General features: G+C 43.6%; 2 protein-coding genes across 2 annotated transcripts; both read right to left on the bottom strand.

Moving 5' to 3' along the window:
• Window positions 1–1327: 1327 nt before the first annotated feature.
• LOC149749671 (protocadherin gamma-A5-like) lies at window positions 1328–5515 on the bottom strand. Its single transcript, XM_089909393.1, has one exon. The coding sequence runs from the start codon at window positions 3990–3992 to the stop codon at window positions 1440–1442; it is 2553 nt and encodes an 850-aa protein (XP_089765519.1). The 5' UTR covers window positions 3993–5515; the 3' UTR covers window positions 1328–1439.
• Window positions 5516–5534: 19 nt separating this feature from the next.
• LOC111171206 (protocadherin gamma-B2-like) lies at window positions 5535–11698 on the bottom strand. The gene has a single exon (XM_089909392.1). The coding sequence runs from the start codon at window positions 8518–8520 to the stop codon at window positions 5806–5808; it is 2715 nt and encodes a 904-aa protein (XP_089765518.1). The 5' UTR covers window positions 8521–11698; the 3' UTR covers window positions 5535–5805.
• Window positions 11699–13176: the final 1478 nt, after the last annotated feature.

Here is a 13176-nt window from a genome sequence, read left to right as displayed (position 1 = left end):
AAGCTCTTCTAATAAAGCAGATTTGTAGCTGCACTTGCAGAAATGCAAACATTCAGGTCGATATTGATTCTGAAAAGTGGAGGGGTTATGTGTAACCAGAAGATGCCAGGTGTATGGTATATATGTATTTAATGAACTGGTATCTAATTATTTGGCGATTTTAAACTGCATCACAGAATTTATTCTAAAGCACAATTCAAAGGATCCTTTGGTTTCTTCTCTAAACAATTACACATGTCCAATTATTACATGGGTTAACCCAAACTTTCCAGATTTCAGAATGCCACAGACATTATCATCACTATAAATTTAATCTGTCTTTCTGATACTGATCACGCAGAAGTTTTCTATATTCTTCCACTGATTTATGCAAATTATTAGTACCCTTACAAAAACAGCAGGTACTAAAATACCAATACTGCACAGTACTTTCTCCAAAACATATGTGCTATTGGTGTTTAGGCAAATATTCAAAAGAGAACATTCCATCTAACAATTTGGATGTTCTAATCAAACAGCTCTTCTATTAACAAACAGTTCTGGTATAAGAAAGCCTTTGGATAAGGTATAACCACTTTCTTTTAAAATACTTGGAGCTTCCTTAAAAAACTACAAATAGAACTACCATATGACCCAGCAATCCCACTACTGGGCATATACCCCGAGAAAACCATAATTCAAAAAGAGTTATGTACCAAAATGTTCACTGCAGCTCTATTTACAATAGCCCGGAGATGGAAACAACCTAAGTGTCCATCATCGGATGAATGGATAAAGAAGACGTGGCACATATATACAATAGAATATTACTCGCCATAAAAAGAAACGAAATTGAGCTATTTGTAATGAGGTGGATGGACCTAGAGTCTGTCATACAGAGTGAAGTAAGTGAGAAAGAGAAAGACAAATACCGTATGCTAACACATATATATGGAATCTAAGAAAAAAAATGACACGAGGAACCTAGAGGTAAGACAGGAATAAAGACACAGACCTACTAGAGAATGGGCTTGAGAATATGGGGAGGGGGAAGGGTAAGCTGTGACAAAGCGAGAGAGAGGCAGGGACATATATATACTACCAAACTTAAGGTAGATAGCTAGTGGGAAGCAGCCGCATAGCACAGGGAGATCAGCTCAGTGCTTTGTGACCGCCTGGAGGGGTGGGATGGGGAGGGTGGGAGGGAGGGAGACGCAAGAGGGAAGAGATATGGGAACATATGTATATGTATAACTGATTCAGTTTGTTATAAAGCAGAAACTAACACACCATTGTAAAGCAATTATACTCCAATAAAGATGTAAAAAAAATACTTGTTTCACTTAAGCCTATGGATATCAGCTATAGTTTCTAAAATATCCACATATTATAGAAAAAAGACATTAAAAACAAAATATAATTTGAAAACAAACGGAGAAAGCATCAATTATCAAATCAAGTTAATCTGTAAATAAAGCAAAGAATGATTCACTATTTACGTACTTAACCGATCTTGAATGGGGCAGAAAAATGCTGGAAACAAATGAAGAAAATGCTCCAAACATAGTTACAGAAAAAAGAAAACTCACCTGAACAACTCCTAGCTCTGTTTCCTTTGCGTTTATCTTCTCAGATATCAGGAGAGGCTCGCTTTTCTCACAGCTCTCCTGGCTGATGAGTGTGTCCGCGTAGTTGGGCTGCGGGAAGATCACGTGACTCCCCCGCGAGTCCGCGGTGAGCCAGGCCTCGTGCGAATACGTCTGCAGGAAAGCCCGCACCCCGTCCACGCCCACAAAGTGAGAGGCGGGCGCGCCAGCCAACCCGCTGACGGAAGCCTGCAGCACGCGCGACCTGTGCCAGCGCCGCAGTCTGAGCGCCAGCAGCGCGATGATAAATGCGAGGAAGACGCAGGAGACCGCGGCCACCGCCACCACTAGGTACAGCGTGAGGCTCGAGTCCTCAGGGTCGGCGGAGGGTTTGAGGCTGCCCAAGTCAGCCAGCACATCTGGGATGCTATCAGCCACAGCCACCGTGAGCGTGACGGTGGCCGAGAGAGGGGGCTGGCCGTGGTCCTGGACGGCCACCACCAGGCTCTGCTTGAACGCGTCTCTGTCCAGCAGGGCCCGCGCTGTGCGCAACTCGCCCGTGTGCAGCCCCAACGCGAAGAGTCCTGGATCGCTGGCCTTGAGCAGGCGGTAGGACAGCCAGGCGTTCTGGCCTGAGTCTCTGTCCACAGCCACCACCTTGGTCACCAGGTAACCAGGCTCTGCAGAGCGGGGTGCCAGCTCCACACCGGTGGAACCGTCGGTGGGGAGGGCGGGGTACAGAATTTCAGGTGCGTTATCGTTCTGGTCCAGGATGAACAGGCTCAGAGACACGTTGCTGCTGAGTGGAGGGTCCCCACTGTCACTGGCTGTCACCCACAGCTGCAGTTCTCTAACCTGCTCATAGTCGAAAGAGCACAGTGCATACAGGACTCCAGTGTCAGAGTTAATGGAGACGCAGGATGATAGAGGCGTTCCCTGAAATTTGTTCTCAGCCAGAGAGTAAGTGACCTGTGCGTTGTTGCCGCTGTCGGGGTCATGGGCGTTCACAGAGAAGATCGAGATGCCTCTGGGGTTGTTTTCTGGGATGTAGGTGTAGTATAAGGTGTGAGGGAAAACGGGAGGGTTGTCATTGATGTCTGTCACTTTCAGGGAGATGTGGTTTTCTGTAGACAGTGGTGGATTTCCACAGTCAGTGACAGTTACTGTGATGTTGTAATCTGAGATCTCTTCTCTGTCCAGGGCTCTTGTTGTCAGTAAGTGATAGTAATTATCAACTGACTTTTCCAATTTAAAAGGCAAGTTCCTGGGAATAGAACATGCAATCTCACCATTCTCTCCAGAATCACCATCATGTACGCTAAACAGAGCAATTATCGTTCCGGGAAGACAGTCTTCAGAGATGGAACTGGCGAGAGAGGTGAGGATCACTTCAGGCACGTTGTCATTCACGTCCTGAACTGTGATTAGTACCTTAGCGCTGGCAAGAAGAGCACCTCCATCCTGAGCTACCACCTCCATGTGATAGAATCTGGATTCTTCGTAATCCAGTGATTGCAGAGTTGAGATTTCACCCAAGTTGGAATCAAGTTGGAAAGTCTCTGAAATTTTGTCTTCTTCATTGCGAAAAGAGTAGGTCAATTTCCCATTTATTCCCTCATCTGGATCCGTGGCGGTTAGTGTGAGCAGCCGAGTGCCGAGAGCTATGTTCTCTGGAACACTCACTCTGTACTCGGGTTGAGTGAAGAGGGGCGCGTTATCGTTTGCATCGAGGACCATCACGCGGATGTGCGTGGTACCAGAGAGTACGGGGTCTCCGCCATCTAAAGCTGTGAGTAGGAGGTCGTGAACAGCTACTTTCTCTCGGTCCAACGGCTGTTCCAGTACCAGCTCTGGATATTTCTGTCCATCTGTGTCGCTTTTCTCGGCCAAAGAGAAGTGCATATTGGAGCTGAGCTGGTAACTCTGGAGGGAGTTCACACCCACATCGGCATCTCGAGCAAAGGGAAGTACTAACCGCGTTCCCACAGCCGCATTTTCATTAACTTTTACTTTTACTTCCTCATCCCGGAAACGCGGGAAGTTATCATTAATATCGATTATTTCTACTTCTACCCCATACATTTTCATTTTACTCTCAACCAAGATGTTAAAACTCAGCAGACACCGCGCGTTCTGAGCGCAGAGCTCCTCCCGGTCTATCCTGCCCGCGGTGACCAAGCTGCCGCTTCGCGGGTTCAGAGCAAAGAGCTGCGTCCTACCTCTGGAGACGATGCGGACTCCCCGCTCCGCCAGCTCCCAGGGCTCCAGCCCCAGGTCCTTGGCGATGTTGCCCACGAAGGAGCCTTTATCCAGCGCCTCTGGTACCGAGTAGCGGATCTGCCCGGCCCCGGCTCCCCACAGCGTCCCCAGCAGCATGGAGAGCAGGAACAGCTCTCTGCAGCCCCAACCCCTCAGTGGATCCGCCATTGCCTCTCTCTGACCAGTTTTCTCTTAGTCCTGGTTCCAATCTGCTGTTTCCTTACTTCTCTAAAGCCAAGGGGAACACATTCCCTTGCGGAAATGGGAGAGGGGCGCGGGTGGGCGGCTTTTCCCAGGAGCTTGTCTGGTCTGCGCGTGCTTAGTGCGGAAGGAACAGAGTCTGATCGCATCAGCGGCAGCTTCTTTCCCACTTTGGTGAACAGCGACGCTCAGAGTCCTAACCAGTTACTACACCAATTCTGTTTTGATTTCAAATATGTTTAATTATATTTTATTTCTAATAATTTTCTGTATCCTTAATATATTACCACGTGACATTCCTTATATTTAAATAAGATTTAATTCTAAAATAGCAAAAGACTTCCACAAGCTTAATTCTGAGATTAATATAATTATTAGATTATTTTTTATTTCTTTAGAAAAGTTTTATTTACTGTGCCATTGAGCCTATGCCCTTTAATTACCTCTTGCCTATATTGAGTCCATTTAATTAGGACATCAGTATTCTTTTGCGGTTTAAAGATTTCATTTTTTAATTAGGATATATTTATGAAAACATGCCCGTTTGTATATAAGAATGCCAAGAAAACAATTTTAGCTCTCAGTAGGCCTTTGAAAAAAGGCCTACTGAATTATGCAAATTGCATTAGCTGTCATATGCAGAAGAAATAAAGGGACTTTTTTTTTCTTTTTGTTACTTGTGAGGTCTTCAAGAAAGTTTCAAGATTTTCACACTAAGAACATGGCAACTATGCTATATCAGACAGAGAGTTTGAGTCGGATTAACTATGCATTATTTATATTTTCCTATTACCATGTCTAAATTGGAGTTAGATGTTTTACAGTTACAGACACCTGGGGAAAATCAGTAGAGTGACTATGGCAGAAAGGCTTTAGTTCATCAGCCTTACAGAAAAACCAGTCCAGATACTTATCATTGAGCAGGCCGTGAGTGGCCTCTCTATGTTAAGACAGTTATTTAATGTTATCACGTTTATATGGTAGCAGAAAAAGAAATGCCTCATGACTAAAAAAAAAAAAAGTGGACATTTCAGAGAGTCCATTGAGAGAAGCAATTTTTACTTAATGACACCTTTATAGGAAAATAAAGAAAATAACGATGTTTTACATCTATACCTAGAAAATTCAAAAAATAAAGTTTTAAGGAAGCAATGTGAGAATAGGTTGCAAAATTTTTCTCAATGTACAATTTTTCACAAGAGCAATTTGTTACTGTGCCTGAGAGAGAAAGATTTCTCCCATTTATTAAACACACTCTTAATAGCAGACACTGCATACCTCAAACTTTTCACAACCTTTTAAAATAGATCTGGGATCCCAAGACACTTAGCTTGTAAAGATACGAAGAGTGCTGGTGTTCATGTCAGTCCTACCCGTGCTCTGCTGTTGACAGGCCATGACATTGAGTAAAATTCTTCCTTTCTTTGGTTCCCAGTTTCCCAAACTAGTGAGATGCGGAGCTCCCTTTACTCTTTTTTTTTTTTTTTTTTTTTTTTGCGGTATGCGGGGCTCTCACTGCTGCAGCCTCTCCCATTGTGGAGCACAGGCTCCGGACGCGCAGGCTCAGCGGCCATGGCTCACGGGCCCAGCCGCTCCGCCGCATGTGGGATCCTCCCGGACCACGGGCACGAACCCGCATCCCCTGCATCAGCAGGCGGACTCTCAACCACTGCGCCACCAGGGAAGCCCTCTCTTTACTCTTAAGTACTATAATTCTAAGAGGAAGTGCAACTAAAATTAATAAAACTAATATAAAGACCCTGAAGGAAAAAGGAATAGCTTAAGGTCTCAACAGTAATAAACTTTCAGAGGGAAGGAATGTAAAGATGAGGAAGAAAAAGAAGTATTTTATGAAGTAAAAGCTTGTAACTATGATAAATAAATCATACCTGTCAGATAGAAAACCTATGTCAAAGATTTGTTTAAATATGATTATGATATTTAAGGCAGAAAACCACCTAAATTCTAGCCACAAAACAATAAAATATGAATTGAAGACTTCTACTCCGGTTAGGTGATTTGTTAATAAACATTGAAACCGCAAGGTAAAAAAGTGAATTAAATTAGAGCTCACCTTTAAAATAGTACCTGAGGCAAATGGGACCCCAGCATCTCCATGATTACTACTTGGCACCCAAGAGGCATCTTCGCAGAGGAGATCCTGAGGGGGAGCCATTTCTGGGGTGACGCTGAGAAAATTAAATTCTGCCTTAGCTGATTGTGAGGCAACACACAGATTGTAGGAATAGGGCAATGTTCCCTCACTGTAGTTGGGGGGAACCACGGGGCCAGACTTGACACAGACACCAGGCTGAAAGCAGCCCCAGGCAGCGGGGCTGGAGGAGCGTCGAAGGTGTATGGCGACCGCCAGAATCACTGCCAGGAGGAAGAGCACCGAGATCAAGGCCAAGGCCACCACCAAGTAAAACTGCAGCTCAGCTTGAGGGTCAGTGGGCTCAGAGTGGTCACTGAGGTCCGGCAGCGCCTCCTGCAGGCTGTCCGCGAAAACCAGGAGCAGCGTGGCGGTGGCCGAGAGGGCCGGCTGTCCCCCGTCGCGCACAGCAACCAGCAGGCGCTGGCGGGCCGCGTCCCTGTCGCCCAGGGCCCGCGCCGTGCGCACCTCGCCCGTGCGCAGCCCCACGCTGAAGAGTCCGGGCTCGCTGGCCTGCAGTACGTGGTAGGACAGCCAGGCGTTGTGTCCAGAGTCGGCGTCCACCGCCACCACCTTCGTGACCAGGTAGCCTGGCTGCGCGGCGCGCGGCACCGTGTCGAAGAGCGCCGAACCGTCAGGCCCCAGCGCCGGGTACAGCACCCTGGGCGCGTTGTCGTTGCGGTCGCCCACCAGCACGCGCAGGCTCACGTTGGTGCTGAGCGCGGGCGAGCCGTGGTCGCGGGCCTGCAGCGTCAGCTCGAAGGCGCGCAGCTGCTCGTGGTCGAAGGCGCGCTGCGCGAACACCACGCCACTCTGTGCGCTCACGGACACGTAGGACGACAGCGCGCGCGGCTCCAGGTCGCTGGCCAGGATGGAGTAGGAGACTTGGCCGTTGGGCCCCAAGTCTGGATCTGAAGCGCTAACTTGGGCGATGGAGGCTCCAGTCGGGTTGTTTTCTGCCACGTGGACCACGTAGGAGGCCTGGTGGAAAACTGGAGCGTTGTCGTTGACATCTGCGAGGCGCAGAGTGATGCTTATACTAGAGGAGAGGGGCTGCTTGCCTCTGTCGGTGGCCATTATAGTGACGTTGTATTCTGGGATCTCCTCCCGGTCCAGGGTCCTGTCTGTCACTAGCTTGTAATAGTTCTTCGAGTAAGATTTCAATATAAACTCGGCCTTTCCCAAGATTTGGCAGTAAACTTCTCCATTTTCTCCAGAGTCTCTATCTCTTGTTTTTATCAAGGCGATCACTGTTCCTGGTGGTGAATCCTCTGGTAGGGGAGTAAATATTGAAGTCACAATCACTTCTGGTGCACAATCATTCTCATCGAGAATTTCGACTTGGACACTGCAATGGGCTGCTAGATCTCCAGGATCTTTCGCTTCTATAGTGAGAGTGTAACTACTAGCGATTTCAAAATCAAAATCATCCTTTGTCGTGATTTCTCCTGTTCTTCTGTCTAAGTTAAAAAATCGTTCCACTTGTTCATCCACATTATGAAAGGAGTAGATGATCTCTGCGTTGACGCCCTCGTCCTGGTCGGTGGCTGTCAGTTGAAGCACTAAGAATCCAGGGGGCACACCCTCTTGCAGGCTGACCCTGTACACGTCCTGGCTGAACACTGGGGGATTATCGTTGGCATCTGTGACTTGGATTTGGATCTGGGTGGTGCCACTTTGGGGTGGGTCCCCACCGTCTACAGCTGTCAGGACCAGATGATGAAAATTCTGCTCTTCTCTGTCCAGAGAATGTTTCAGAATCAACTCAGGATATTTACGTCCATCTGGAGTCTGTTTCTCTGTGAGATCAAAGTGCTCATTTTCATTAAGGTTGTATCTTTGCAGTGAATTAGGACCAGCATCCAAATCCAGCGCCGGGTCTAGTGGAAATGTTTTACCTGGCTTAGTGGATTCTCCAATTTTTAAGTCAATCTTACTCTGTTTGAATAGCGGAGTGTTGTCATTTATATCCTGTACTATTACTGATACATGGAAAATATTTAGTGGGTTTTCAGCGACAGTATCGAAATCCAGAATGCACAGAGGCTTCTTCCCACAAATCTGCTCTCGGTCTATTCTATCACTCACAAGTAAGTCCCCGCTCTCAGGGTTTACAATAAAATATTCCTTCTCCGCGGTAACCCGCAACTTCCGGGCCGACAAGTCCCGGACACTGAGCCCCAGGTCCTTGGCGAGGTTTCCTACCACCGAGTTCTTGGCCAGCTCCTCGGGAATTGAGTAGCGAATTTGGTCTGGGAGAGCCCCGCGGAACAAAGACAGCAGGAAGGGCAACAGTACCTGCCGCCACAGCGCTCGGCCGCTCCTCTCTGCGCTTGGCCTCATCCTGTCTCCCTCCACTGCTGCTCCGCTCCTTGGTCGGGAGGAGGAATAAGCAAAATCCGGGATAGGGTCACTTTTCCTGCTTTCGTTTCCACTATCCAAACCTGTACTGGCCTCCCTTGTGTGGTTTGTTTGAGCAGGAAGTTACCCTTTCAGAGGTTCCCAAATGCGTCTCTGATTATCTTCTCTTCCTTCTTTTGACCTACAGCGACGCCCAGAGGTTTTCCCCAGAAACTGCACTAATGACTTGTAAATGTTTTGCAAGGAACTATTTTTGTTTTCTCTTTTTTTGGGGGGGGATTTACAAGGAGTATTTATTTGTTTTTAAATAGGTATACATTCATACATTTCGAAATTCAGAAGGCACAAATGGCATATTTTATAGGCTCTCCCTCTCTGCTTTCAACAACATATTTTTCCCAGGAGAAATGAGTGCTGTGTTTTTTGTGTATCATTCCATTAGTATGTTTTGTAGAGTCCAGCAGATTTCTAAAAATATTCTCCCCCAGTTTTAGACACAAAAGTATACAATATACAATGTTTTGCATCTTGCTTTTTTCACTCATTATATCTTTTTTTTAATTGATGGAAATTTGCTTTTTATTTTTTGACAGTTTGCAGATGTTTCTTTCAAATTCTCAACCATTTGTTAGTAATAAAATGTAATTTTTTTGATTGTTATCAAATTTGAGGAAACTTCTATTGAGTTTCCTTGAAATCTGAGCTATAAGACTTTGGTGCATTTTATTTTATTAAATTAATTTTTATTGGAGTATAGTTGCTTTACAATGTTGTGTTAGTTTCTGCTGTACAGCAAAGTGAATCAGCTATACGTATACATATACCCTCTCTTTTTTGGATTTTCTTCTCATTTAGGTCACCACCAAGCATTGAGTAGAGTTTCCTGTGCTGTACAGTAGGTTCTCATTAGTTACCTATTTTATACATAGTAGTGTGTATATAACTCATTATATCTTGAAGATAACATATTCTAACAGTACATAAAAAGGTTTCCCATTTTTAATTTCTTATGGCTATGTAGTAGCCCATCATATAATTGTGCAACAATTTATTTAACCAGAAATATTACTTTCTAAAAGAAACCCAGTGTCCACTCAAACAAAAATGTATTTCCATGTGATATTAGTTATAAATTATCTACTGCCCTCCTAGGCATTTAAAAAATATATATCACTCTGATTCTGGAATGTATTCTTAATGCCAGCATGCAAATATGTCTGTCACAGTTTCAAGACAATTGATATTTCCAAATTATATTTTAAAGCTTCAGTATTTTAAACGATCTATCCTCAGATACGATTTGTTTCTCAATATTCATTTATTATTTTCTCTTTCCTCTCCTCATGCCAGCTAGTTGTATCATACCACATTCCTGTTTTACTCTATGTATTGCACCACAATTTCCCATGAAGACAAAGGCATTTAGAAACTCAAACTCTCCTTCTTAAGCTGAATTGAGGCATAGTCCACAAACTATTGCTACAATTTCCAGGTATCCAAAGTTCACTAATTTTTGCAGTCCTAGACATTCATGAATATTTTCCCCAAGTCATATCATCCCAGAGCCCAACGGTGACAGAGATACCTATGAGCAATTTTTGGGACCAGGGCTGAGACCTTCTTACTAAATAGCATAAACCATATCAGTTTAGAATCTAAGTTACCCAACCTGTATAAGAGGCTCCCAAGATGAAAAAGGAAAGATTTTTAAAAGTTATGTTTTCCTTAGAAATCAAAAAGGGTCTCATAGTGATACCATAATAGGTAATTCAGAAATTATTAAAATCACTCCTGCAAGCTATTAAATATGAGTGAAATTAAATGGGCAATATTTTTGGTAATCACAGAAGTGCACCAAGGGAATCACACATAGTCAGTTGATGCATCTCACAAACTGCAACAACACAATATATGAAATGTACCAATCCAGTTGAGAAACTATCCCTGTTAAAGTTATATCTAAATGTTAAGTGTATTCCCCAATATTTATAAATTGACATTGTTTAATCATAATGGAAAATACCTATCCCAAAGGAAATAAAAGTAAATTTCAAGCAAAGTACATTAGGGTGTAAAAAGAGGAAAATTTAAAATACTCAATCCAGACACAACAACAGCTTCATAAGGGAGAATGCTTTAATATAAATATACACAATTGCCTCCTTAATAATTGTGAATTATTTCACAATTCTAATCTATCCTTTCAGTAATGCCTAAAGGAAAATGGCTTTAAAGACGTGAGAGGCAGCAGAGAAGAAAAAGAAATAGAAGGAATTCAAATCGGAAAAGAAGAAGTAAAGCTGTCACTCTTTGCAGATGACATGATACTATACATAGAGAATACTAAAAGATGCTACCAGAAAACTACTAGAGCTAATCAATGAATTTGGTAAAGTAGCAGGATACAAAATTAATGCACAGAAATCTCTCACATTCCTATACACTAATGATGAAAAATCTGAAAGAGAAATTAAGGAAACACTCCCATTTACGACTGCAACAAAAATAACAAAATACCTAGGAATAAACCTACCTAAGGAGGCCAAAGACTGTATGCAGAAAACTATAAGACACTGATGAAAGAAATTAAAGATGATACAAATAGATGGAGAGATATACCACGTTTTAGGATTGGAAGAATCAACATTGTGAAAATGACTATACTACCCAAAGCAATCTACAGATTCATTGCAACCCCTATAAAACTACCAATGGCATTTTTCACAGAACTAGAACAAAAAATTTCACAATTTGTATGGAAACACAAAAGACCCTGAATAGCCAAAGCAATCCTGAGAAAGAAAAACAGCTGGAGGAATCAGGCTCCTGGACTTCAGACTACACTACAAAGCTACAGTAATCAAGACAGTACAGCACTGGCACAAAAACAGAAATATAGATCAATGGAACAGGACAGAAAGCCCAGAGATAAACCCACGCACATATGGTCAACTTATTTTTTTTTAATTTATTTTATTTTTTATTTTTGGCTGCGTTGGGCCTTCATTGCTGCACACGGGCTTCCTCTAGTTGTGGTGAGTGGGGGCTACTCTTCGTTGTGGTGCATGGGCTTCTCACTGCGGTGGCTTCTCTTGTTGCAGAGCACAGGCTCTAGGCACGCGGGCTTCAGTAGTTATGGCACACAGGCTCAGTAATTGTGGCTCACGAGATCTAGAGCACAGGCTCAGTAGTTGTGGCACACAGGCTTAGCTGCTCCGCGGCATGTGGGATCTTCCTGGACCAGGGCTCAAACCCGTGTCTCCTGCATTGGCAGGCGGATTCTTAACCATTGCACCACCAGGGAAGCCCTGGTCACCTTATTTTTGATAAAGGAGGCAAGAATATACAATGGAGAGAAGACAGCCTCTTCAATAAATGGTGCTGGGAAAACTGGACAGCCACATGTAAAAGAATGAAATTAGAACACTCCCTAACACCATACACAAAAATAAGCTCAAAATGGATTAAAGACCTAAATGTAAGGCCAGACACTATAAAACTCTAGAGGAAAACATAGACAGAAAACTCTATGACATAAACCACAGCAAGATTCTTTTTGACCCACCTCCTAGAGAAATGGAAATAAAAACAAAAATAAACAAATGGGACCTAATGAATCTTAAAAGCTTTTGCACAGCAAAGGAAACCATAAACAAGATGAAAAGACAACGCTCAGAATGGGAGAAAATATTTGCAAACAAAGCAAGTGACAAAGGATTAATCTCCAAAATATACAAGCAGCTCATGCACCTCAGTCTCAAAAAATCAAACAACCCAATCCAAAAATGGGCAGAAAACCTAAATAGACATTTCTCCAAAGAAGATATACAGATTTTCGACAAACACATGAAAGGATGCTCAACATCACACATCATTAGAGAAATGCAAATCAAAAGTACAATGAGGTATCACCTCACACCGGTCAGAATGGCCATCATCAAAAAATCTACAAACAATAAATGCTGGAGAGGGTGTGGAGAAAAGGGAACCCTCTTGCACTGTTGGTGGGAATGTAAATTGATACAGCCACTATGGAGAACAGTATGGAGGTTCCTTAAAAAACTACAAATAGAACTACCATATGACCCAGCAATCCCACTACTGGGCATATACCCTGAGAAAACCATAATTCAAAAAGAGTCATGTATGACAATGTTCATTGCAGCACTATTTACAATGGCCAGGACATGGAAACAACCTAAGTGTCCATCGACAGATGAATGGATAAAGAAGATGTGGCACATATATACAATGGAATATTACTCAGCCATAAAAAGAAATGAAATTGAGTTATTTGTAGTGAGGTGGATGGACCTAGAGTCTGTCATACAGAGTGAAGTTAAGTCAGAAAGAGAAAAATACCGTATGCTAACACATATATATGGACTCAAAAAATAAAAAAAGGTTATGAAGAACCTAGGGGCAGGACAGGAATAAGGACGCAGACATAGAGAATGGACTTGAGGACATGGGGAGGAGGAAGGGTAAGCTGTGACAAAGTGAGAGAGTGGCATGGACATATATACACTACGAAACATAAAATAGATAGCTAGTGAGAAGCAGCCACATAGCACAGGGAGATCAGCTCAGTGCTTTGTGACCACCTAGAGGGGTTGGATAGGGAGAGTGGGAGGGAGG

Source organism: Delphinapterus leucas, chromosome 3 (genome assembly GCF_059928025.1).
Source record: "Delphinapterus leucas isolate spDelLeu-1000000601 "Yukka" chromosome 3, BTC_Dleu_Yukka2, whole genome shotgun sequence".
NCBI lineage: Eukaryota > Metazoa > Chordata > Mammalia > Artiodactyla > Monodontidae > Delphinapterus > Delphinapterus leucas.
The sequence above is the reverse complement of the archived record's forward strand: the minus strand, read 5'-3'. Positions and strand labels throughout refer to the sequence as shown.